This window comes from Mobula birostris, chromosome 6, assembly GCF_030028105.1.
Source record: "Mobula birostris isolate sMobBir1 chromosome 6, sMobBir1.hap1, whole genome shotgun sequence".
Lineage (NCBI taxonomy): Eukaryota > Metazoa > Chordata > Chondrichthyes > Myliobatiformes > Myliobatidae > Mobula > Mobula birostris.
Window position 1 is genome coordinate 78839202 of NC_092375.1, and position 25198 is coordinate 78864399.

General features: G+C 40.1%; 1 protein-coding gene across 1 annotated transcript in view; it reads left to right on the forward strand.

Annotated features, from left to right (window-relative positions):
* Positions 1 to 25198, forward strand: part of syap1 (synapse associated protein 1) — a 174524-nt gene that overhangs the window by 146508 nt on the left and 2818 nt on the right. Inside the window, exons 3-9 of the mRNA XM_072259712.1 lie at positions 6237 to 6355; positions 7532 to 7598; positions 9572 to 9645; positions 10750 to 10889; positions 14123 to 14271; positions 20721 to 20779; positions 20922 to 21063. Coding sequence (XP_072115813.1) covers positions 6237 to 6355; positions 7532 to 7598; positions 9572 to 9645; positions 10750 to 10889; positions 14123 to 14271; positions 20721 to 20779; positions 20922 to 21063 — 750 coding nt within the window. The remainder of the gene's footprint in view (positions 1 to 6236; positions 6356 to 7531; positions 7599 to 9571; positions 9646 to 10749; positions 10890 to 14122; positions 14272 to 20720; positions 20780 to 20921; positions 21064 to 25198) is intronic.

The window sequence follows — 25198 nt, forward strand, 5'->3', positions numbered from 1 at the left end:
GAGGGATTAAAGGGGAGGGGTGGTGTTACTAGTCTGGGAAAATGACACTCAGTGCTCAGTCAGGACAGACTGGAGAACTCGTCTAGTCAGGCTTTATGAGTGGAACTGAGGAATAAGAAAGTTATGGCCACATTAATGGGGCTATATTATAGACCACCCAACAGTCCTCAGGATTTAGAGGAACAAATTTGTGGAGTGGTCACCGACTGTTGCTAGAAACATAAAGTTTTCATAGGTGATTTTAGCTTTCCACATATTGACCAAGATTTCTGTACTATTAAAAGAACTAGGTGCGATAGAATTTGTCAAATATGTTCAGGAAATTTTCCTTAATCAGTACATAGAAGTCCCAACGAGAGAGTGTGTGATACTTGATCTGCTATTAGGGAATGAGTCAGAGCAGGTACAGAAGTTTGTGTCGGGAACACTTTACATCTGATGATCATGATACCATTAGGTTCAAAGTAACTACGGAAAAGGATTGGCCTGGACCGCAGATTGAGGTTCTAAATTGGAGAAAGTCCTATTTGAAAAAGCGCAGGGAAAATTTACAAGGATGTTGTGAGGACGTCAGGAGCTGAGTTATAAGGAAAGATTGAATAGGTTAGGACTTTATTCCTTGAAACGTAGAAGATTGAGGGGAGATTTGACAAGAGGTATACAAAATGTTCAGCAGTATAGATAGGGTAAATGCCAGCAGGCTTTTTCCACCGAGGTTGGGTGGGACTATAACTAGAGGCGGAATGAGCTGCCAGTGCAAATGGTGCATGCAAGCTTGATTTCAGTGTTTAAGATAGTTTTGGATAGGTACATGAATGGCAGGGGAATGGAGGACTGTTGGTCCAGGTCAATGGGACTAGGCTGCTTAAATGGTTCATCACAGAATTGACGGTCTGAAGGACCTGTTTCTGTGCCACATTTTTCTGTGGCTCTACTCTGAACTTCTGCCTAGACAGACAGTTTTCTACAGATGCTGGAAATCCAAATGCTGGGGTAACTCAACAGGTTGGCAGCATTATGGAGAGGAATAAACAGTCGATGTTTCAGGCCAAAGCCCTTCATCAGGACTGGAAAGGAAGGGGGGAAAAGCCAGAATAAGAAGGTGGGGGAGTGGGAGGAGTACAAGCTGGTAGGTTTTAGATGAAGCCAGATGAAGGGCAGGATGGGTGGGGGACAGGGGATAAAGTTAAAAGCTGGAACATGGTGGGTTGAAAAAGGTAAAAGACTGAAGAAAAAGGAATCTGATAGGAGAGGAAAATGGACCATGGTAGAAGGGGCACCAGTAGGAGTTGATAGGCAAATGAGGAGAAGAGAAAGGGTAAGAGGAAAGCCAAAATGGGAAATGGAAAAACAGACTGGTGGGAATACTGGAAGTTAGGGAAATTGATGTTCATGCTGTCAGGTTGGAAGCTACCCAGTCGGAATCTGAGGTGTTTGTTTCTCCTCCAAGCTGAGAGTGACCTCATCCTGGTAGTAGAGGAGACCATGGATTTATTTTGAGATACGTCTGGCCCAACAAGCCGCACTACCCAGCAATCCACCCATTTAACCCTAGCCTCATCACAGGAAAATTTACAATGACTAATTAACCTACGAACCCAATGCATCTTTGGACAGTGAGAGGAAATCCACAGGACATACAAACTTCTTACAGAGGGTGCCAGAATTGAACTCCGATGCCCCAAGCTGTAAAAGGGGAATGCTAACTGCTCTGCTACTGTGGATTGACATGTCAGAATGGGAATGGGAAGTAGAATTAAAATGGGTGGCCACTGCAAAATCCTGCCTGTTGAGGAAAGAGTGAAGGTGCTCGATAAATGGTCTCTCAATCTATGTCAGGTCTCCCTGATATAGAGGAAACTGCACTGGGAGCACTGCATACATTAGATGATCCCGACAGACTTGCAAGTGAAGTGTTGCCTCACCTGGAAGGACTGTTTTGGGCTGTGAATGGTGGTAAGGGAGAAGGTGAAGGGGTAGGTGTAGTTCTATTCATCTTCATTGGCTGATCTTTCCAGGATATCCACCCTGTGTACTGCCATAATGCTATGTCTGTATCGAATGCAACATTCTGCTCCTCTTTTGCACCCTCATCATGCCCTGAAACAGTGAGCTCCCAGTCCTGCTTTTCCTCAACAGCTCTGCAACAATATCATCATCCAGAGTTTTGATCCGTGTTCTCAACTCACCCATCTTACCTGTGAGTCTCCTTCCATTGAAGTAAAAGCATTTGAATCTTCTATCCCTTACGTGTTTTCTTCCTGTTACTGCATACTCTTCCCTTTGCAGCTGTCTGTTCTATTTTCTACATATGATTTGATTTCTTTACTTATTGCTCTGTCATTCTTAATTCCATTCCGCTGCTGCTTCTCTTGTTTAAACCCTCCCAAGTAGCATGAGCAAGGATAGTGGTTCCCAGTCCAGTTCAGGTGCAGTCTATCCTTGTTTTGGTCAACTCCATCCCAGAAGAGATCCTAATTACCAAGAAATCTGAAGCCTTCCCTCCTGCACCAGCACTTCAGCCATGCAATCATTTGTCCTATCTCCCTATTTCTGTACTGACACATGTGTGGTACAGGTTGTAATGCTGAGAACACAACCCTAGAAATCCTGTTTTTCAACTGTCTACTCCCTAAATTCCCTTTTGTAGAATTTTATCTCTTATCTATGTCATTGTTACCAATATAGACTGGTATGATAAACTTCATTTAACTCAAACTGTGCTTAATACCTTTCTGTTTACGGAGCGTAAAGCTCCTACTTATACTTCATTGCAGATGCAGAATTCTGACTTTAAAGTATTGGGTTCTGGCTACACACCACCTTCCCTTTTACTCACCTTCATTACAAGCCTGATAATCCCCGGTGCCTGCTAGAATGCTGAAGAGGTGCCTATGAGCCAGCTGTGTTTCTAGTCAGCTGCTTCCAATACAACTACGACACTGGTATCACAAAGTGAAACGTATGTGCTTCACACCACCCCCCTACCCACCGATATATTCTGCCCGCATAACGTTGGGTAAATTCATTTTGGCTAATTACTGCACTATCAGTTCGCTCCTCAGTCATCAACAGGAGGTGGCTGGTTGTTGTTAACAATACTGTCACCTGACATTAGCTCACATAATCGGCACTCTTCAGTTTTATGACATAAGGTAAAAATTAATATCTACTGGTTCAGCTCTTGTGCATGGAGAGTATTGTAGATTTTTAAAAAGTTGGTTATCAGCCAGTTTCATAGAATGGAGCATAAACAAAGTTAAATAGCTGTCCAAGCTGAAGCTGGGTTTCTGTATGATTACTCTTACAAAATATGTTGGGTACTCCATTTTTTCTGAATCTGAATTTATTAGAAAAGAGTACTTTCTTCCAAAACGTTTTAGATTTCAAAATATTTAAATCTTATAAAGAAATGTAAACATTATATTTTTGGTTTGTTTGTTTATATTCCTTAAAATAAATTCTCATTTCAACATAAACATTAGGATTTGTCACACAAAGATCGAAGAAAGTTTATTATTGAGGTATGTATATGTCACCATATGGTATCCTGAGATTCATATTCTTGCAGGCACTCAAAGGAGAAAAAAAGAAATATAGTAGAATCAATGAAAAACCTCACACGAAGACAAACAAGCAACCAATGTGTAAAAAAACACAGTCAAATACAAAAGTAAATAATACTAAGAGCATGTGTTGTAGAGTCCTTGAACGTTCATTGTTGAGGTGAGTAAAGTTATCCATGCCAGTTCAGAAGCCAGTTTTGGGATAATAACTGATCCTGAACCTGGTGGTGTGGGCTCTAAGGCTCCTATACCTCCATTCTGATGGCAACAGCAAGAAGAGGACATTGGTCTGGATAGTGAGGGGTCTCTGATGATGGATGCTGCTTTGATGGACTGGTCTGTATCCACTAATTTTTGTAGGTTTTTCTGATCTTGGACATTAGTGTTTCTATCCCTTACCGTGATGCAACCTGTTAGGATACTCTCCATTAGAAGTTTGTCAAAATTTTAGATATCATGCTGAATTTATGCAAACCTCTTAGAAAGTAAAGGCACTACTGTGCCTTCTTTGTAATAATAATTACATGCTGGTCGCAGGACAGATTCTCTGAAATGCTGAAGCCCAGGAATTTAAAGTTATTGACCCTGTCGATCTCTGATTCCCTAATGAGGACTGGGTTGTGGACCTCCAGTCTCTTCCTCATGTAGTCAATAATCAGCTCTTTGGTTTTGCTAACATTGACTGAGAGGTTGTTGTGGCACCATTCAACCAGATTTTCAATCTCCCTCCAATGTGGCAATTCATCACCACCTTTGATTCAGCCAACAACAGTGGTGGTGTTAGCAAACTTAAATATGGGATTAGAAAATGTCAACATTGCAGCCGTATGATGAATGAAAATGTAGGGCTGAGGCAACCCATTCACTATTTGATGTGTTCACAAGCTTAGCAGAAGCTTAAATTCAGGAGAACACTGTATGGAAGCTCTCATTTGCGTGATACACTGGTGGAGAATATTGTGAGCAAGCTTCAGTTGTAACTGAAGTCAGAAGTCACGATCACTTTTCTCCTATGCAAAAGTATTATTGTTACAATGAGTTGGGAAGGTAATCGTGTCCCATTGAATGCTTATCCTGTCAGTGGATTTAGAGAATATTGCGGAGACAGTGCTTTGCAATCAACGTGCCCTCTCAGGCTAACATCCCCAGCATGGAGACCTTCAGGATGTCCAGTGGGCTCCACTCTGCAGGCCATGTTGATCAAGTGCCAGTATTTTATTCCCAAAGCTTGCTGAAAGCTCTATCATTGCAAGAGATGATCAGGTGAATGGGCATGTGGTTCAGTGATGTTCTTAAAGCATCCATGAAAATCTTAATCATACCTGCCATTTGCTGGGCATTGTTGGCTGAATCTTGTTTTTAAAAAAAAGAGCATAAAAGGTTCAATGTACTGTAAATGGCAGAAGACATGCACCTACCTAGCTCATCAGGCAACTTCTGCCTCTACTTTAGCAATATGCAGATCACTCAATGGCCTCATCAACCACCTCAGAGTCTACAGGACTGGAATGGAAGCAAGTTATCCTGAATTATGAGAGACTGACTAGGAACAGAAGGAAGAAGAATCACGATTCACAATATGTTATATTGCTGAAACAAATAACCGATTGATCCCACTAGATAATGTAGTTGTCTAGTTTGGTTGTTTGGTATTCAGAAATCTTGTTTATTAAACTTTATAAACCAACTTAATAACTTGTGTAGTCTGTTCAGTCCAAGGTAGGAAAAGGAATTAGTTACAGCAATGCCATATTTCAGTTGTAAAATTCAGGAATATTATTGTTTTATTAAAGACTACCATTTAATTAAATTAATGCTAAAATGGGAATCTACTTATTATATACAGTGTGTACATCAAAGCCGATACTAGATCCTGATTTAAAATTACAGGTCTGTGCAGATGATCAAAATATCTTAATTATAGATGGACTTTATAAAAGAACAGAAGAGAAAAGATTGATGAGCCCTAGAGCTGAGACCACTCAAAACTCTCATGCATACGTACAACCAATCATTCAGTTCAAGATCAAATAACATTAATTTATTCCCTTAAGGTCTTGTGTCTCGAGGATAAACTTGTTATTTTACAAATGTGATGCAGGCATACAAAGAAATACAAAAGTAATTCATGTAAGGTGGAAGGTAAAAGTAAAAACAGAAGGTGTAAGTAAAATAAATGGACAAGATCAAAGATGTCTTCAGCAGCATTGATTGATGGTGAGAGAGGGACATCAACTCCACAGACCCTGATGTACTAATTTTCCAGTTTCCAAACCACTCCTGTAAGAGAAAGGCAGTTCGATAGTTATATGGGCAACTTCATTTCCTCAAATGTTTACTGGACTTAAGGTTCTTTGTTTACTCATTTTCTGTCAGCCCATGGTTAAAGCTAGCAGAAATATTGAGAGTTGCATGAGGAGATACAAAAAATTCAAGGCAAGAGCTGGCTGTTGTAGTTAAGCTGATTTATATGGTGTTTCCCATTTGTGAGATGAAAACTTATAGGAAATCTAAATTTTCTTCACAGATTTTTTATTGATAGATATATTTGTCAGTAAAAATCCGTGGAAATGTTAATGCCTTTTTTGAGCTCTTCAGTGACTTGAGATTTATGTTCGATCACAGATGTGGAAAGTTTAATTGCAATATCTTTTGTTTTATCCTATTCAGATTATCTGTTCAGCTTTGCCACTGCTGCTACAAAAAAGATATCTGAATCAGTGGTTGAGACTGCACAAACTATAAAGAAATCTGTGGAAGAAGGAAATATTGATGGTATGATTGACAAGGTTTGTACTTTTCCATGGAAAGATATTTGTGCATTTCCACATTGGGCAAATGGGTGTTAAGTACTAAACTATATTGATTATTGCAGTTTGAAGTTTTTTTAAATTTATTTGGAACACCCAGAATATATTGTCCATTCACAATGGTTCATAGAAAAGGTGGTGGAAAGTCGCTGCCATGCCTCCCTGTTGTATCTGAGTGAAGGTGTTTGCAGGGTTTATTGGGTGGAAAGCTCATGGATTTAGAGCTAATGACACAAAGTAAATGAAGATCTAAAATCAGACAGGTGGGCTGGGCAGCTATCTTCTGCCCTTCTAGAAGGTAGATGTCATAGATTTGGGAATTATGAAGAGTTGTTACTTTTAAGGAAGTAAGAGTAAATATAATGCTTTGATTTCCCTTGGGAAGTATTGTTACAATTGCATGTAACATTTTCAAAGAACCAGTACAACAGCTTTGTGCAATAGAATGTAATCATTCCCCTTACCCCCACCTTCAAATTATTGTATGTTTTGTGTGTTTACATTTGCAGCATTGATGATTTTTACATAAATTGGTAAAATTGGAATTTTTTGTTTTATTAAAATTGCTTTTCTTGTCTTCTCTTCCTATAAGCAATCTACTTTTAACCACAAGGGAGGACTTTAAATAAAGCCATCCTTAGGATTTCAGTTTAAAAAATGTTGTTCACCTTGAGAGAAATTTCAAAGCAACTTCAAAGATTGCTGAAATCTCTTATTTTTTACATGCATTATATTAAACTAGCAAAAACTATTACTTAAATAAAACTAGATACAATTTCCTATTTAACATTTCATTATTATAAAAGAACGCTAACTTGCATAAAGATAATTTCATGGCTAATTCTGAATCTATTCACGTGGATAGGACATGAATTTCACTCTTGTTTACTGATGCAAGTCTCAGTTGCAACTGCAAACAGTTGTTGATATCTAATATGCATCAAAACTTTTGTGTTATGGCTACAATTTAAATATAAAAACTATTTATGTTTAAGATGATTGTTTGTTTCACAGAAGTTACTTAAGAAGCACATCACTGATATATGAAGATGAATTTCCTGGGTACATGATTAAATTTTATTCTGCTGATAGCGAGTGTGCCATGTTCAACTGTTTGCCAAAGTGTATGTATAACCATTTGCTTTCACATTTTAGACTATCATTGGGGATTTCCAAAAAGAGCAAGACAAGTTTGTGCAAGAAAAGCTTGTAAAAAAAACAGGTGCTTTCCTTTTCTCATATTATGTGACTTTTTAATGTGCTTCCATCTTAACAAATTAAATATTTAACTCCTGAAGGTCTTTTCAAATTCTGTATGCCCTTAACGTGTTGAGCATTTCTTTATCTAGACATCTTAGTTTATTGTACGTAAAAAAAAAAAAATCACCAGTGTGCACTAAACTAACTTAGATGTTCCACTTTCCACTGCTTTGGTCTTGTGATATTCTTATCATCTATCATCTCATGTAATATGCTTTTAAAGAATTTGCAAATTTGCTATTAGCTATGAAAAGGACAGTGATTCCGATAATAGCCAGTAATGTAAAGAAATATTAAAAATCTACATAAAATATTGCTGTCGGTGGCACCTTTCAGTAAGTGTAAGAACGGGATGATTTGGCATGAATATGATGCAGGGAGCGGGGTTTCAGATTTCTGGATCATTGGGATCCCTTCTGGGGAAGATCTGACCTGTACAAAAAGGATATGTTACATCTGAATTCAAGGGGGACCGATATCCTTGGGGCAGGTTTGCTAGAGCTGTTGGGAGAGTTTAAACTCATTTGGCAGGGCAATTGGAACTGAAGTGAAAGGTCAGAGGATGGGGCAGTTGGTATACAAGCAGATGCAGTGTGTAGTGAGACTGTGAGGAAGGACCAGTAGGTGATAAGGCAAAATTGCAGTCAGTGCAATGAATTGAGTCCTTCTGCATACTTCCTGGAGCCAGATTAGGAGAATGGGCAAATAAGTGGCAGATGGAATATAGTATTGGGTAGTGTATGATCATGCACTTTGGTAGAGTGAACAAAGCCAGAGACTATTTTCTAAAAGGGGAAATAATTCAGAAATCAGAGGTGCAAAGAGACTTGGGAGTCCTCGTGCAGAATTCCTTAAGTGTTAATTTGCAGGGTGAGCCTGTGGTAGAAAAGGCAAATACAATGTTAGCATTCAGTTCAGAAGGATTAGAAGGCAAGAGCAAGGTTATAATATGGAGGCTTTATAAGGCATTGGTCAGACTGCATATGGAGTATTGTGAACAGTTTGGGGCCTTTATCTAAGAAAAAATATGCTGGCATTGGAGAGAGTCCAGAGGAGGTTCCCAAAAGTTATGCCAGGAATGAAAGGGTTGATATATGAAGAGTGTTCGATGCTCTGGGTCTGTACTTGCTGGCATTTAGAAGAATGAGGGAGGATCTCTTTGAAACCTATCAGATATTGAAAGGCCTAGATGGAATGCATGTGGAGAGTATGCTTTCTATAGTAGAGGAGACTAGGACCAGAGGGCACAGCCTCAGAATAGAGAGATGTCCATTTAGAACTAAGATGAGGAATTCCTTTGGCAAGAGAGCGTTGAATCTATGCCTTTAGAAGCTGAGTCATTGGTTATATTTAAAGTGGAGGTTGATGCATTCTTGATTAGTATGGGTGTCAAAGATTGTGGGGAGAAGACAGGAGAATGGGTTTGAGAGGGATAATAAATCAGCCATGATGGAATGGTGGAGCAAACTCAATGGGCCGATTAGCCTAATTTTGCACCTATGTCTTATGGATTAAGTGATTTCAGCTGTCTGAGAAAACCACATTTTTTGTTCCATAGTGTTCTAATACTTTCCATAAACTTTAGGAACTAAATTCTAAAAACCCCATTATTCTATGAAAAGTCTCAATAAGTTTTTGATATATTTACTTGTATTAAATGTTTGTTCATGAATCATTTATGCAAAGTGAAAGTTTATGTGGGTATCCACATTGATGAGATATGGTTAGGAGAATTAGCCCTCAGATTTTGTGCAGATTGTCTTGCAAACTCAAAAAACTTCGAAAAGTTTAAAGTTGTTGTATAAATGTAGTCTGAAATTCTATATACATATGATAAATTTTAGTAAGAGTAAAAATTTCACAGTGGTAGCTTAAAGCATAATTTCTTTTTAATAAGATAAAATGCCATTGTAAACTGTACTTTGATTTTTACAGATGCTGCAGTACCTCCTTGGGTTGGATACAGTGAGGAAGAAACTATTCAACAGCAAATCTTAGCATTGTCAGCAGTATGTCTGATTATCTCTAATATCCTTAGGTGGATTTGTGTAAAATGATGTTTAAGATCAAAGACTTTAACATACAATAAAATTCTGTTAATCTGCCACGCTCAGAATTTAGCAAATAGTGAACATGTGGATTATCAGAATTTTACCATATACGAAAAGATTTAACAAGTTTTTAAAAAAGGCTTCATTTTGCTTAGGGAATTAATTACATGACCTAGAACTGGGCAATTAAATAAAATACACCATTTTTGAATTTGTCCCTCTCATAAAATAGCTTGAAATTTATACCCGGCCAATATTTTCCTTTTTTGAGATGTTGCTTAAATCTTATTATCAGATGCTGCCTGGCTGCTGAGTTCACCAACTTTTTTTGTGTGTGTCGCTCTTATTATTTTGTGCTGATTTGTGTTACTAGTAAAGTTGTACATCTTTTGTGCTACATTTTTAAAGTTTAGAATACCTATACTTTAAGTTCAAGTTTAATTGTCATTTAACCTTTACGTGAATACCAATGAATCCAGCCATACGAAACAATGTTATTCTGGTGCAAAACACAGTACCAACAGTCACATATAGCACACATAAGACAGAAGTACATTTCAGTCACAAAAAAAAGTCCAAGTGCAAGTTCATGAATGTTGCACCAGTCTACTTTCAAATACAATACATGCAGACACTCAAAGACAGCACCGACACCAGCATGGGCCCCATGCCACACCATCTCTAGCACTGATTCCAATGCCTCTTTCCTAGACTGCTACAAACAGGTGACAGCATGGCTTGAGGCCCAGTCCTCGCTATGATCAAGGCCACACAGCTCCCCTGCCACTGGTCCTGCTGATAAATCAGTGAACCAGACTTGCAGCATTCCACATTACCAATGTCCAACAAGAATAGCAACTGACTGTTAGACTGCACACTGCCTTCACACACTGTCTCCAATGTCTCTATGTAGCAAGCAGCAAAGTAGTCTGCACTACCTTGGATATTATTCAGTGATCTGCTATAATTTATAGCCACGTTCTTGATTAATCTTAATGCATGTTCTCTAGTAAGTTTTTTTTAAACATAGTGCTTGAAAAGGTAAACTGGTTGTGTTCTCAGGAGAGGAGAAATTTTCTGCGAGACCCTCCAGCAGGAGTCCAATTTAATTTTGACTTTGATCAGATGTATCCGGTTGCTGCTGTAATGCTTCAGGAAGATGAACTACTAAACAGAATGCGATTTGATCTTGTTCCAAAGTTGTAAGTTCTGCACTTTCCTATGTTAAACAAAAATGCCAGAACAAAGCGAAGGCTAAACAAAATTATTGTATTTGTCTTTTAATAAAATTTAACTCGGGACTAGTAAGATACTTTATACTTTATTGTCGCCAAACAATTGGTACTAGAACGTACAATCATCACAGCGATATTTGATTCTGCACTTCACACTCCCTGGATTACAAATATTAAATATTAAAAATAGTTAAAATTAGTAAATATTAAAAATTTAAATTATAAATCATAAATAGAAAATAGAAAAATGGGAAGTAAGGTAGTGCAAAAAAACTGACAAGCAGGTCTGGATATTTGGAGGGTACGTCCCAGATCTGGGTCAGGATCCGTTCAGCAGTCTTATCACAATTGGAAAGAAGCTGTTCCCCAATCTGGCCGTATGAGTCTTCAAGCTCCTGAACCTTCTCCCGGAGGGAAGAGGGACGAAAAGTGTGTTGGCTGCGTGGGTCGTGTCCTTGATTATCCTGGCAGCACTGCATCCGACAGAGTGCAGTGTAAAGTGAGTCCACGGACGGAAGATTGGTTTGTGTGATGTGCTGCGCCTTGTTCACGATCTTCTGCAGCTTCTTTCGGTCTTGGACAGGACAACTTCCATACCAGGTTGTGATGCACCCGAGAAGAATGCTTTCTACGGTGCATCTATAAAAATTAGTGAGGGTTTTAGGGGACAGACCAAATTTCTTTAGTTTTCTCAGGAAGTAAAGGCGCTGGTGGGCCTTCTTGGCAGTGAACTCTGCTTGGTTGGACCAAGTCAGGTCATTTGTGATATTGACCCTGAGGAACTTAAAGCTTTTGACCTGTTCCACTTGCGCACCACCGATGTAAATTGGGTCGTGCGGTCCGCTACTCCTTCTGAAGTCAACAACCAATTCCTTCGTCTTGCTGACGTTGAGGGATAGGTTATTGTCTTCGCACCATGCCACCAGGTTCTTAATTTCCTCTCTGTACTCAAACTCATCATTACCCGAGATATGGCCTACAATTGTTGTGTCATCAGCAAACTTATATATTGAGTTTGATGGAAACTTGGCTACACAATCATGGGTGTACAGTGAGTACAGCAGGGGGCTGAGTACACAGCCTTGTGGGGCACCGGTACTCAGAGTGATTGTAGAGGAGAGCCTGTACCCTCCTACATGTACGTTATATACAATGCTAAAATTGAAATTTTCTTTACTGCTAACTAATTTGGAAAGGTGAATTGCAAATTTGCAGCAGAGCACTTAATATATTAAGATGGAGTGTGAATGTGTAGAACATCCTGATAGATTGGGCTTGGTTTTATCAAAGTGGGAGAGTCTGCAGAGCAGAAGCGGTTGTTTTTTTTTTGATAAGTACTATTGTAGTTCATTTTATTCCTGTAAATGCCTGTGAGAAAATAAATTTCAAGGTAATACATAATGTACTTTGATAATAAATATGTCAAAGGACTGATAAATTTATCAGAATCTGATAGGAGAGGAGAGTGGACCATGGGTGAAAGGGAAAGAGAAGGGACAGTAGAGGAAGATGATTGTCAGGTAAGGAGACTAGAAGAAGTGAGAGAGGAGCCAAAATGGGGAATGAAAGAAGAGGAAGGGGGAAAGAGGAAAAATTACCAAAAGTTAGTAAAATTGATGTTCATGCTACCAGGATGGACCAAGACAAAATATGAGGTGTTGCTCCTTCAACTTGAGAATGGCCTTATCTTGGCAGTAGAGGAAGCCATGGACCAATATGTCTGAATGCGAATGGGGATTGGACTTTGGGAGATTCTGATTGTTGCATATGGTGCAAAGGTGCTTAACAAAGTAGTCCTTCAATTGATAGCGGGTCTCACCGATGTAAAGGAGGCCACACGAAGATCGCTGAGTACAGTAGATGACCCTGACAGACTTGCAGGTGAGGTGTTGCTTCACCCAGAAGGACTGTTGGGGCCCTGAATGGTGATGGGGGGGGCGGAGGTGAAAAAGCAGGTGTAGCACTTCTGCTTGTAGGGGTAAGTGTCAGAAGGGAGATCAATGAGAAAGGACAAATGGACAAGGGAATCACAGAGGGAGCAATCCCTATGGAAAGCAGAGAGTGGGAAAAGATGGTATAATCCCTTTGAAGATGTTGGAAGCTGTGGCAAATGATGTGCTGGATCTGAAGACTTGTTGAGTAGTAGTTGAGGACAAAAGGAACTCTATCCCTGTTAAGACAACAAGAAGCTGGAATAAAGGCAGACATCTGGGAAATGAAGGAGATGAGGCATCAATGGTGGAGGAAAGGAAACCCTGTTCTTTGAAGAAGGAGGACATCTCTAATGTTCTGGAAAGGAATGCCTCATCCTGGGAACATTTAGCAGAGACGATGGAACTGAAAAAGGGGAATGGCATTTTTACAAGTAACAGAGTGGGAAGAAGTATAGTCGATGTAACTGAGATCCAGGAGGTTTATAAAAGATATCAGTAGGCAGTCTGTCTCCAGAGATGGAAACAGAGATCGGGAATGGCAGGAGAGGGGTCAGTAATGGATCAAGTGAAATTGAGGGTTTGGTGGAAGTTGGAGGCAAAGATGATGAAATTGGCAAGTTCAGCCTGGGTGCATGAAGCAGCATCAATGCATTCATCAATGTATCACAAAGTGTGGGGGAGCATTACCATAAAGGCTAGGAACATGGTCTGTTCCACATGGCCAACGAAAAGGCAGGCATAGCTGGGGCCCACGTGGATGCCCATGGCTACACGTGGGTTTGGAGAAGGTGTTTTTTTTTACAAATGTAATGATTCACTAATCAGACTTTGCTGAGAATATTCAATATGTCATCCAAGAGCTGTTCCCCTTAGCAGTGCAGAACCTCTTTTGTTAGAAAGCTGCAAGGTCTCACAAATTAAATGCAATTAAAAGAGAAATCTGAGTGACTTAATTCTTTTTTTAAAGTAGTTTCCTTAATGGGATGTTGAACAATCCTCTTAAAAGAAATATCTATATAGGCAAACTAGAGCTGCCTGGCCTGCTGCGTTCACCAGCAACTTTCATGTGTGTTGCTTGAATTTCCAGCATCTGCAGAATTCCTCGTGTTTGCGTTTTTAAATGTTAAGAAATATTAACTCTGCTTAATTTTGATGTGATTAAATATTCCTTTGGTGGTGGTGTCTACAAAGTATTCATTTTGAAGATTGTAATATATACTGAATCTGTTTAAAATAGCACTTATTTTTGGTGACCTTCTATTCCAGAGTGAAGGAAGAAGTATTTTGGAGAAACTACTTTTACAGAGTGTCACTTATCAAACAATCAGCACAGCTTACCGCTTTAGCTGCTCAACAACAGGCAGTTGACCAAGAGGACAGAGAAGACAGCAATACAGATGATCCCCATTTGACAGGTAATGGGTCATCTGTAGAATTTAGGCAAATTATATTTTTTATATAGTTAGCTTCCCATTTAGAAAATGGTGCAGAAATTACAGGCAACACACAAAGCACTGCAGATGCTGGGATCTGAAGTAGAAACTGTAGATGCTGGAATCTGAAACAATATACTGGGAGAACTCAATGGGTCAGGCAGTATCTATGGAAGGAAATGTACAGTTGACTTTTTGGGTCAAGACCCTTCAGTTGGACTTAAAAGATGGCCAGTATACCTAAAACATATGCCAATTTCCCTCTACAGATGCTGTCTGACCTGCTGAGTTCTTACAGTGTTTTGTGTGTTGCCTGTAATTTCTGCACCATTTTGTATTCTCCAAGTATGTTTTCTCAATTTCATTTTAAACTTGGTCTTCAAGTGAGATTTCCTGATTTCCAACACTCCTTAATTTGAGCCTGTTTTTTTTTTGGTAGTGGAGATGGAGGAAGCAAAACTATACTTAGCTTTCAGTTAAAATAGGGTGCCAGGTTTTCCTGTAATGGAACCTTCTAAGTAGTCATTTACAAGACCTACATTTAATTGGTTTTAAATACTGTTGTATATTCTGAGAGATTATTATATTATTTTTATTTATTAAATCATATTAATTTGATAAATTATATTTCACCCTCTTCCATTCCCCACCTCAGTGGTTTCTAATTAGTGAAGTGGAGTTTGAATGACCTACAGCTGGCTGCTAAGTAAAGTGTTTGTATTCAGAATCTGGTTTATTATCACTGATATATATCGAGAAATTTGTTGTTTGTGGCAGTAGTACAGCGAAAGACATAAAGAATGGCTATTAAGTTATAATAAGAAATAAATAGTGCCAGAGAGGAACAGTGAGGTAGTGTTCAGAAATCTTATGGTGGGAGAGAAAAACATCATGTGTGTCTTCAGGTTCCAGTGCCTTCCTTGTGGTGGTAATAATGATAAGAGGGTATGTCCCATAAAGTGAGGGTCCTTAATAATGGATGCCTCCTCCTCCTTGATGGTGAGGAGTGTTGTGTCTGGGATGGAGCTGGCTGAGTCGACAATGTTCCTCAGCCTCTTACAATCCTGTGCATTGGAGCCTCCATACTAAGTGGTTTTGCAACCAATCAGAATGCCCCATAACGTACATCTGTAGAAATTTGATAGAGGTTTTGGTGACGGACCAGATCTCAAGCTCCTAATTAAGTATGGCCACTGGCATACCACCTTTATGATCGCATCAATATGTTGGGCTCAAGATAGATCCTTTGAGATGTTGACACCGAGGAACTTGAATCTGCTAATCCCTCACGGAGACTTATGCGTGTTCTCCCAATTTCTCTTTCCTGAAGTTCACAGTCAATTCATTGGTTTTACTGACACTGAGTGCAAAGTTATTGCAACACCACTCAACCAACCAAATATTCTCACTCCTGTACACCACCTCATTGTCATCTGAGATTCTGCTAACAGCGGTGTTGTCATTGTCGAATTCACAATGGTGTTTGAGCCAAAACTAGCCACATTGTCATGAGTGTAGAGTGAGTGGAGCAGTGGGCTGAGCATACATTCTAGAGGTGTGCCTGTGTTGATTGTTAGTGAGGAGGAGATATTATTACCAATCCCCACTGACTGGTCTCCCAATGAGGAAGTCAGAATCAGTTTAATATCACCGGCATACAGTACGTCATGAAATTTGTTGTTTTGCAGCAGCCATATATTGTAATAAAAACAACAAATTACAATAGGTATATATAAGAAATAAATAAGCAGTGCAAAAAGAGGGGGAAATAAATCCTGAGAAGTGATCATGGGTTCATTGTCCATTCAGAAATCTGATCATGGAAGGGGAAAAGCTGTTCCTGAAACGTTGAGTGTGTGGCTTCAGGTTCCTGTACCACCACCTTGATGGAAGCAATGAGAAGAAGGCATGTCCTGCATGATAGGGGTCCTTAATGATGGATGTCATCTTTTTGAGACATCACTTTTTGAAGGTGTCGTTGATGCTGGGGAGGCTACTTTCAACTTTCTGCAGCTTTTTCTGATCCTTTGCAGTGTCGCCTCCATACCAAACAGCGTGTGTTCCTTCGTCTTACCCTTCCTGAAGTCTACAGTCAATTCCTTTGTCTTACTGACGTTCAGTGCAAGGTTGTTGCTGTGACAGCACTCAAGCAGCTGATCAGTCTCATTCCTGTATGTCTCTGTGTTGTCGGCAAATTTTTAGATGGTGTTTGAGCTGTGCCTAGCCACACAGTCGTGGCCGTAGACAGAGTAGAGCAGTAGACGAAGCACACAGACTTGAGGTGCACTAGTGTAGTGTTGATTGTCAGTGAGAAGGAGATTTTATTTCCAATCCGCACAGACTGCGGTCTCCCTGTGAGGAAGTTAAGGATCTAGTTGCAGAAGGAGGTACAGAGGCCTAGGTTTTGGAGCTTTTTGATTAGAACTGGCAGTCTGATGATGTTGAATGATGAACTGTGGTCAATGAATAGCAGCCAGACATAAGTATTACTGACGTCCAGGTGATCCAAGGCCGAATGCAGAGCCAGTGAGATTACATCTGCTGTAGACCTATTGTAGCAAGAGGCAAATTGCAGTGGGTCCAGATCCTTGCTTAGACAGGAGTTGATTTTAGCCATGACCAACTTCTCAAAGCACTTCCTTACAGTAGATGAGAATGCCACTAGGTGATCGTCATTGAGGCCGCTCACCCTGCTGTCCTTGGGCACTGGTATGATTGTTGCCCTTTTGAAGCAGTTGGGAACCTCCAACTGCTGCAGTAAGAGATTAAAGATGAACATGAACACTCCTGAGAGTTGATTGGCACAGATTATCAGAGCTCTACCAGGAATACCATCAGGGCCAGATGCCTTGTGCGGGTTCACATTCTTCAAAGATGTTCTGATGTCGGCCTCCAAGATAGAGATCATAGGTCACCAGCTGCTGCCAGGATTCTTATAGATGTAGTTTTATTCTTCCTTTCAAAGCATGCATAAAAGGCGTTGAGCTCATCTGGGAGTGAAGTATCATGGTCATTCATGATTTTAGGTTTGCCTTGTAGAAAGTAATACCCTGCAAACACTGCCAGAGTTGGTGTTCGTCTAATTCCGTCTCTATCCTCAAACAGAATTGTTTTTTCGTTCTTAAGACAGCTTTCCATAGGTTATACCAGGACTTCTTGTATAGTTCTGGATCACCGGTCTTGAATGCTACAGATCTAGCTCTCAGCAGACTATGAATCTCCTGGTTCATCCATGGCTTTCGGTTTGGGTATGTCCAGTATGTTCACAAAGGCATACCCTCATCCACACTGGTTTTGATGAAGCCGATGACAACGGTGGCGTATTCATTCAGACTCGAAGATGAATCCCTGAATATGTCCAGTCCACCGACTCAAAGCAGTCCTGTAAGCGCTGCTCCCCCTCCCTTGGTCCTCACCACTGGTACTGCAAACTTTAGTCTCTGCCTTTATGCTGGGTACAATCAGGTGATCGGACTTTCCAAAGTATGGGTGTGGGATGGGACGGTAAGTGTTCTTGATAGTGGTATAACAGTGGTCAAGTGTGTTGGCTGGTCTGGTTCCACAGATGATATGTTGGTGATAGTTGTTCAGAGACTTCTTCAAGCTGGTCTCATGAAAATCTCCCACAATGACCAGGAAGGCATCAGGGTGCAACGTTTCATGTCTGCTGATTACATTGTTCAGCTCCTCCAGAGCCTGTCTGATGTTGGTCTGAGGTGAACTGTGCACTGCTGCCAGGATGATGGCAGAACACACTCAACAGATAAGATGGATGACATTTGATTGCTGGATGTTCCAGGTCGGTTCAGCAGGACTGAAACCGAACTGCCACATTTGTGCACCACAATGAGTTAATCATAAAGCATACTGTACGTCCACTGCCTTTAAGAGACTGAGCTGTCCTGTCTTTGCGAAGAATAGTGAAGCCAATGAGCTGCAGCGCTGCATCTGAAATGACTAGTATGAGCCATGTTTCTGTGAAGCATAATACATAGCAGTCTCTGATGTCCCTCTGGTACAGCAATCTTGCTCTGAGGTCTTTAATTTTATTTTCCAGCGACTGTGGATTTGCCACCAGGATAGTTGGGAGTAGAAGTCTAAAGCCTCTGCATTTCAATTGAACTTGTAAACCAGCGCAGTGCCCCCGCTTCCACTTTCTTAAAGGGGAACTGCACCTGTGATCCAAGTCCACTGTCTGAGGTTCGTCGACTTTACTTATCGATAGATTTTTTTTAAACATCTTAAAATGTTCCTGCTTACTGAAGCATCCACGGATGCAAGTGTGGATTTCAGCTAAACGGGAATATTTGATAATTCACATCAGAGCTGCGTACAATTGCCCCTTAATGGCGCCATCTTGAGTCAATGATCCTATTGCAGAGGGAGGTACAGAGTCCTAAGTTTTGAAGTTTGTTGCTTAGTACTGAGGGGTTGATGGTGTTGAACACAGAGTTGTAATCAGCAAACAGCAGCCTGACGAAGTATTGCTGTTGCAGGGTGGTCCAAGGCAAAGTGGAAAGCCAGTGAGATTGCTGTCGACCTGTTGTGGTAATAGACAAATTGCAGCAGGTCCAGGTCCTTCCTCAGGCAGGAGTTAATTCAAGACATCACCATCCTCTCAAAGCACTTCATCATAGTTGATCTGAGTGCTACCTAGAAATAGCCTTTGAAACAGCTCACCCTGCTCTTGTTGGGCACTGGTATGATTGATGCCCTTTTGAAGCAGGTAAGAACCTCCAGCTGCAGCAGTGAGAGGTTGCAGATGTCTTTGAACATTACAGCCAGTTGGATGGCACAGGTTTTACTATCCTGTCAGCTACATCATTAGGGCCTGATGCCTTGTGAGAGTTCACCCAGTAGATATCCTTTGTAAGGAGAGACACAGAAGGTTGCAGATGATGGAATGCAGAGCTAAAAACTGCTCTTTGCCCTTCTGCAGAGTCTCGACCCAAAACCTCAATGTTGGCTTAATGCTGGCTTAGCGGAAAAAGCCAGTGTTGTCTCTCTGATTAGAGGCCTGAGCCATATGGTGTGCTGCAGGGATTGGTGTTAGGTTTGCTCTTGTTTATCATCTATATTAATGATTTAGATGATAATGTGGTAAACTGCAACAGTAAATTTGTAGATGACACCCAGATCTTGGGCACAGTGCGCAGTGAGAAGGTTATCAAAGCTTGAAATATGATTTGGAGCAGATGGTAAATGGGCTGAAAATTGGCAGATGGAATTTACTGCAGACAAGTGTGAGGTTTTGGAATATATTGGGGTAAAGCATACACAGTGAATGGTAGAGCACTGAGATATGCAGTAGAACAAAGGAGCCTGGGAGTATAGATCCATAATTCCTTGAAAGTGGCATCACAGGTAGATAGAGAGCTTTAGGCACATTACTTTCTTAAACAGGGTCTTGAATACAGGAGCTGAGATGTTATGTTGACATTGTGTAAGACATTGGTGAGGTCAGATTTTGAGTATTATATGCAATTCTGATCACCTACCTAAGGAAGGATATAAATAAGCTCAAAGGAGTGCAGAAAATATTTACGTGGATATTGCTGGGACTTGAAGACCTGAGTTACACGGTTTGGTTGAATAAGTTAGAACGTTATTCTCTGGAGTGCAGGAGAATGAGAGGAAATCTTATAGAGGCATACAGAATTATGAGGGGTATAGATAGGGTGAATGCATGCAGGCTTTTTTCTCTGTTGTTGGGTGAGACAAGAACTAAAGGGCATAGGTGTAGGGTGGAAGGTTATAGGTTTAAGGAGAATCTAAGGGGTAACTCAGAAGGTGGTGCCAGTGTGGAATGATCTGCCAATGGAAGTGGTGATTCCCGTTCACTTACATAAGAGATGTTTGGATGGGTATGTGAATGAGACACGTGTGAAAGACTATGGTCCAGGTGAAGGTTGATGGGACTAAGCAGAAAACCCAGCTGACACAGGCTAGATGGGCTGAAGGGCTTCTGTGTGGTATTGCGATGACTCCATTCCCTTCCTATGCCCTCTCCCCACAGATGCTGCTTGGCCTACTGAGTTCCTCAACCTTTACCTGTTTTAAAAGGGATGATGTTTAAAGTCAATTTTAAAGTATCATATTTATACCTAATGGCCCTATTTCAAAATTTGTAACACATGCTAAAATCAATCAAGAATTTCAAATAATAACAAGCCACAATTAATAAAATATAATTGCCATTAATTTTGTAAAACGGATTAATTTGGCTTAGGTTTGATAAATTTTCAAAGCATGGCAAATTGACTATACTTTGATGCCATTTAGTTTTAGGCTTAGTCCCCATGTACCTCCTCAAGCAAAAATGCAATAAGTAAACATATTTTATCTCTTGCATTGAATTATCGAACAGACAATTATATTATTTATATTTATTATTAGGAAAAAATGCTTTATAACAATGTTATCTTTTTCAGAAACAATAAGGTCAAAAACACCACCATTTCCTATCAAAACTCAGACAGGATCTCCAGAGGTAATTTATATTTCAGTATTAATAGCTTATTACTCCACTAAGTACTTAAGTTTTGTTTGGGCAGTATTGTAGCATTTGTTCTTATTTCTATTCAGGAAATAAAATTCTAAAACAAAAAATTATTTCTTGATTTTATTTTCAGGAGGAGGAAGAAATTTCTACAAGTCCAGGTGCTACAGAATTTATTAGTGATGCATATGATGGGTGCAATTTAAACCAAGAGGATCTACGGAATGAAATTAAGCAGTTGGTGTTAGATAAGAAGGATGGTGATTCAAAAGAGAGTGAGTTATTCAAATGTAATAGCAGTTACAGCCTGACATTTCATTTCAACATTATTCGTCAAAATACTGAAGAAATGAGGTTTTTTATCTAGTCTGTATGATATTTTGTCATTGTTAGATAAAAATACAACTAGTATATGATGCAATTCTAATAGTATTTCCCAGACTTTGACCAAAAGATATAGGAGTAGAATTATGCCATTCATCCCATCATGTCTGCTTTGCCATTCAATCATGATTTATTATCCCTCTCAACCTTATTCTCCTGCCTTCTCCCTGTAACCTTTGATTAATCAAGAGCCTATTCTCCACTTTAAATATATCCAATGACACGGCCTCCACTGCTATATAATCCCACAGACTCACCACCACCCACTGTCTAAACAAGTTCCTGCTCATTGCTGTTGTAAAGGAACGTCCTTCAATTCCAAGGCTGTGCCCTCTGGTCCTACACTCTCCCACTACAGGAAGCATCCTCTCCATGTCCACTCTATCTGGATCTTTCAATATTCGATAGGTTTCAGTTACATCCCCCACCCCTCAGTGTTTTAAGCTCCAGCAAGCACAGGCCCAGACCTATCAAATGCTCCTCACACATTTAGCCTTTAATCCTGGGATAGCTATCGTAAACCTCCTCTGGACTGTCCCCAATTCCAGCACATCCTTTCTTAGATTTGGGGCCCAAAACCACTCATGATACTCCAAATGTGGTCTGGCAATCACCTTATAAAGCCCCAGGATTACATTCTTGTTTTTATACAAGGTTTTTATGACAAGGTTCCACACGGTAGGCTTATTCAGAAAGTTAGAAGGCATGGGATCCAGGGAAGTTTGGCCAGGTGGATTCAGAATTGGCTTGCCTGCAGAAGGTGGAGTGTGGTGGTGGAGGGAGTACATTCAGATTGGAGGATTGTGACTAGTGGTATCCCACAAGGATCTGTTCTGGGACCTCTACTGTTCGTGATTTTTATTAACGACCTGGATGTGGGGGTAGAAGGGTGGGTTGGCAAGTTTGCAGACGACACAAAGGTTGGTGGTGTTGTAGATAGTGTAGAGGATAATCAAAGATTGCAGAGAGACATTGATAGGATGCAGAAGTGGGCTGAGAAGTGGCAGATGGAGTTCAACCCAGAGAAGTGTGAGGTGGTACACTTTGGAAGGACAGACTCCAAGGCAGAGTACAAAGTAAATGGCAGGATACTTGGTAGTGTGGAGGAGCAGAGGGATCTCGGGGTACATGTCCACAGATCCCTGAAAGTTGCCTCACAGGTGGATAGGGTAGTTAAGAAAGCTTATGGGGTGTTAGCTTTCATAAGTCGAGGGATAGAGTTTAAGAGTCGCGATGTAATGATGCAGCTCTATAAAACTCTGGTTAGGCCACACTTGGAGTACTGTGTCCAGTTCTGGTTGCCTCACTATAGGAAGGATGTGGAAGCATTGGAAAGGGTAAAGAGGAGACTTACCAGGGTGCTGCCTGGTTTAGAAAGTATGCATTATGATCAGAGATTAAAGGAGCTAGGGCTTTACTCTTTGGAGAGAAGGAGGATGAGAGGAGACATGATAAAGGTGTACAAGATAATAAGAGGAATAGATAGAGTGGATAGCCAGCGCCTCTTCCCCAGGGCACCACTGCTCAATGCAAGAGGACATGGCTTTAAGGTAAGGGGTGGGAAGTTCAAGGGGGATATTAGAGGAAGGTTTTTTACTCAGAGAGTGGTTGGTGCGTGGAATGCACTGCCTGAGTCAGTGGTGGAGGCAGATACACTAGTGAAGTTTAAGAGACTACTAGACAGGTATATGGAGGAATTTAAGGTGGGAGCTTATATGGGAGGCAGGGTTTGAGGGTTGGCACAACATTGTGGGCCAAAGGGCCTGTACTATGCTGTACTATTCTATGCTCTATGTTCTATATTCTAGTCCTCTGGATAGGAGCTAACATTGCATTTGCCTTCCTTGCTACCAACTTAACGTGCAAGTTAACCTTTAGGAAATCTTGCATGAGGACTCCCAAGTCCCTTTGGTCTCTAAATTTTCTTCTCATTTAGAAAAGAGTATGTTTTTATTTCTTCTACCAACATGCATGACCATACACTTCCCTATACAGTATTCCGTCTGCCTCTCCTTTACCCATTCTCATAATCTTCAAGTTTTTCTGCAATCTCCTTGCTTCCTCAACACTACCTGCTCTTCCATCTATCTTTGTATCATCTGCAAACTTGACCACAAAACTATTAATTCCATTATCCAAATCATTGACATATAACATGAAAAGAAGTGTTCCACCCTTATGGACACCACTAGTCAGCAGAAACTAACCAAAAACTTCTTTCCATGCTAGTCTCTTTCTTGTAATGCCATGGGCTCTTATCTTGTTTAGCAGCCTCACATGTGGCATCTTGTCAAAGCTCTTCTGAAAATCCAAGTAATCAACAACCACCAACTCTCCTTTGGCTGTTCTGCCTGTTATTTCCTCAAAGAATTCCAATCAATTTACCAGGCAAGATTTCCCCTTCAGGAAACCATGCTGATTTCGGCCTATTTCATTGTGTGCCTCCAAATACCCGAAGTGTACTTTTTAATAATGGACTCGTAACATCTTGCCAACCATTAAAGTCAGACTAACTGCCCTAAATTTCCTTTGTTCTGCCTCTCTCCAGTCTTAAAGAATAGAATGACATTTGCAATTTTCCAGTCCTCCAGAAGCTTTCCAGAATCTGGTGACTCTTGAAATGTCTCCACAATCTCTTCATCTCTCTTTCAGAGCCCTGGGTTGTAAACAGTCTGGTCCAGACAACTTATTTAATTTTAGATCTTTCACGTTCTCAAACACCTTCTTAGTAATATCGACTACACTCATTTCTGCTTCCTGACGACTCTAATTTCTGGCATACTGCTGGTGGCTTTACTGTGAAGACTGACGCAATGTATTTATTCAGTTCATCCATCATTTCTTCATTCCCCCGTTACTACCTCTCCTGTGTCATTTCCCAATGGTTCAATGTCCATTCTTCCCTCTCTTTTACTCTTTAAAAATCTGAAAAATCTTTTGCTATCCTCTTTTTTTATTATTGACTAGCTTACCTTCATATTTTGTCTTTCTCTTCTTTTGCTCCCTAAGCAAATCTGGTTCATTACATGACAGCCAATCTAGAATTACCTTTTCATTAGCGTGTTCAACCACAAGCTTGGTTTCTTACACTTTGTGACTCTCACGTAATTCATTATTTATTTAAATAATTTATTTAAACCAAAGATCTTTTACAGTTTAAAGCATTCTGTTTTAGATCTGGTTAACCTAATTTTAAGCCGCTTTAATGTGGAGTTTTAACTACGGTTTAATAGTTCTGTGGCAAACACAATTGTTATTGTTACATTATTCTGACTTTTTTTTGCTAAGCAATATTTGCAGTCATTCCGGGCAACATATACAGTTTACTAATCAATATAGAACACAGATTAACGAGGACAATGATCTCATACTGTAAATGGGATATGAATAACAGAATATCCAATTCTTAACCTTTGACACGTTAGTTTGATTTAGCTGCTCTAGCACTGAGATTAGGCCAGATTGCTTGACATCTATTATGGGAAAAGTCTTAGAAGTTATTATTAAACATATTATAATAGTGCGCCTTAAAAAAATAATCAAGGTAACCGGACAAATTGGACGTGGCTTTGTGAAAGTTAAATCACACTTGACTAATTTATTGGAGTTTCTTGAAAACATTATTGGCTGCAGATAAAAGGGTGTACTAAACTTGAATTTCCATGAGGTGTGGAATCAAAAGGGAAATAAACAAGAATGTTCTGAGAGGTAACATACTGATGTAGCTAATAGAAATAGAGGAGGTATTTGGTTGATAATATATAGCAAGTGATGGGAGTAAGAAAAATCTATAATTAAGTCTATTTAAAAATAAGGATCACCCATTTAAGACAAATGAATGAAATTTTTGACTTAAGGTCATGAGTTTTTGAGCAGCAGAAGAAAGCCTTTGAGCATTTTTAAGGCAGAGGTGATTGCTGGTGAGTAGAGAGGTGAAAAGGTGCTGAAAGCATATGGAATCAAGGAGTCAAGATTATGTTTGGATCAGTCATGTGCTGAGCAGGCTTTGGGGTCTGCTGGCCTGTT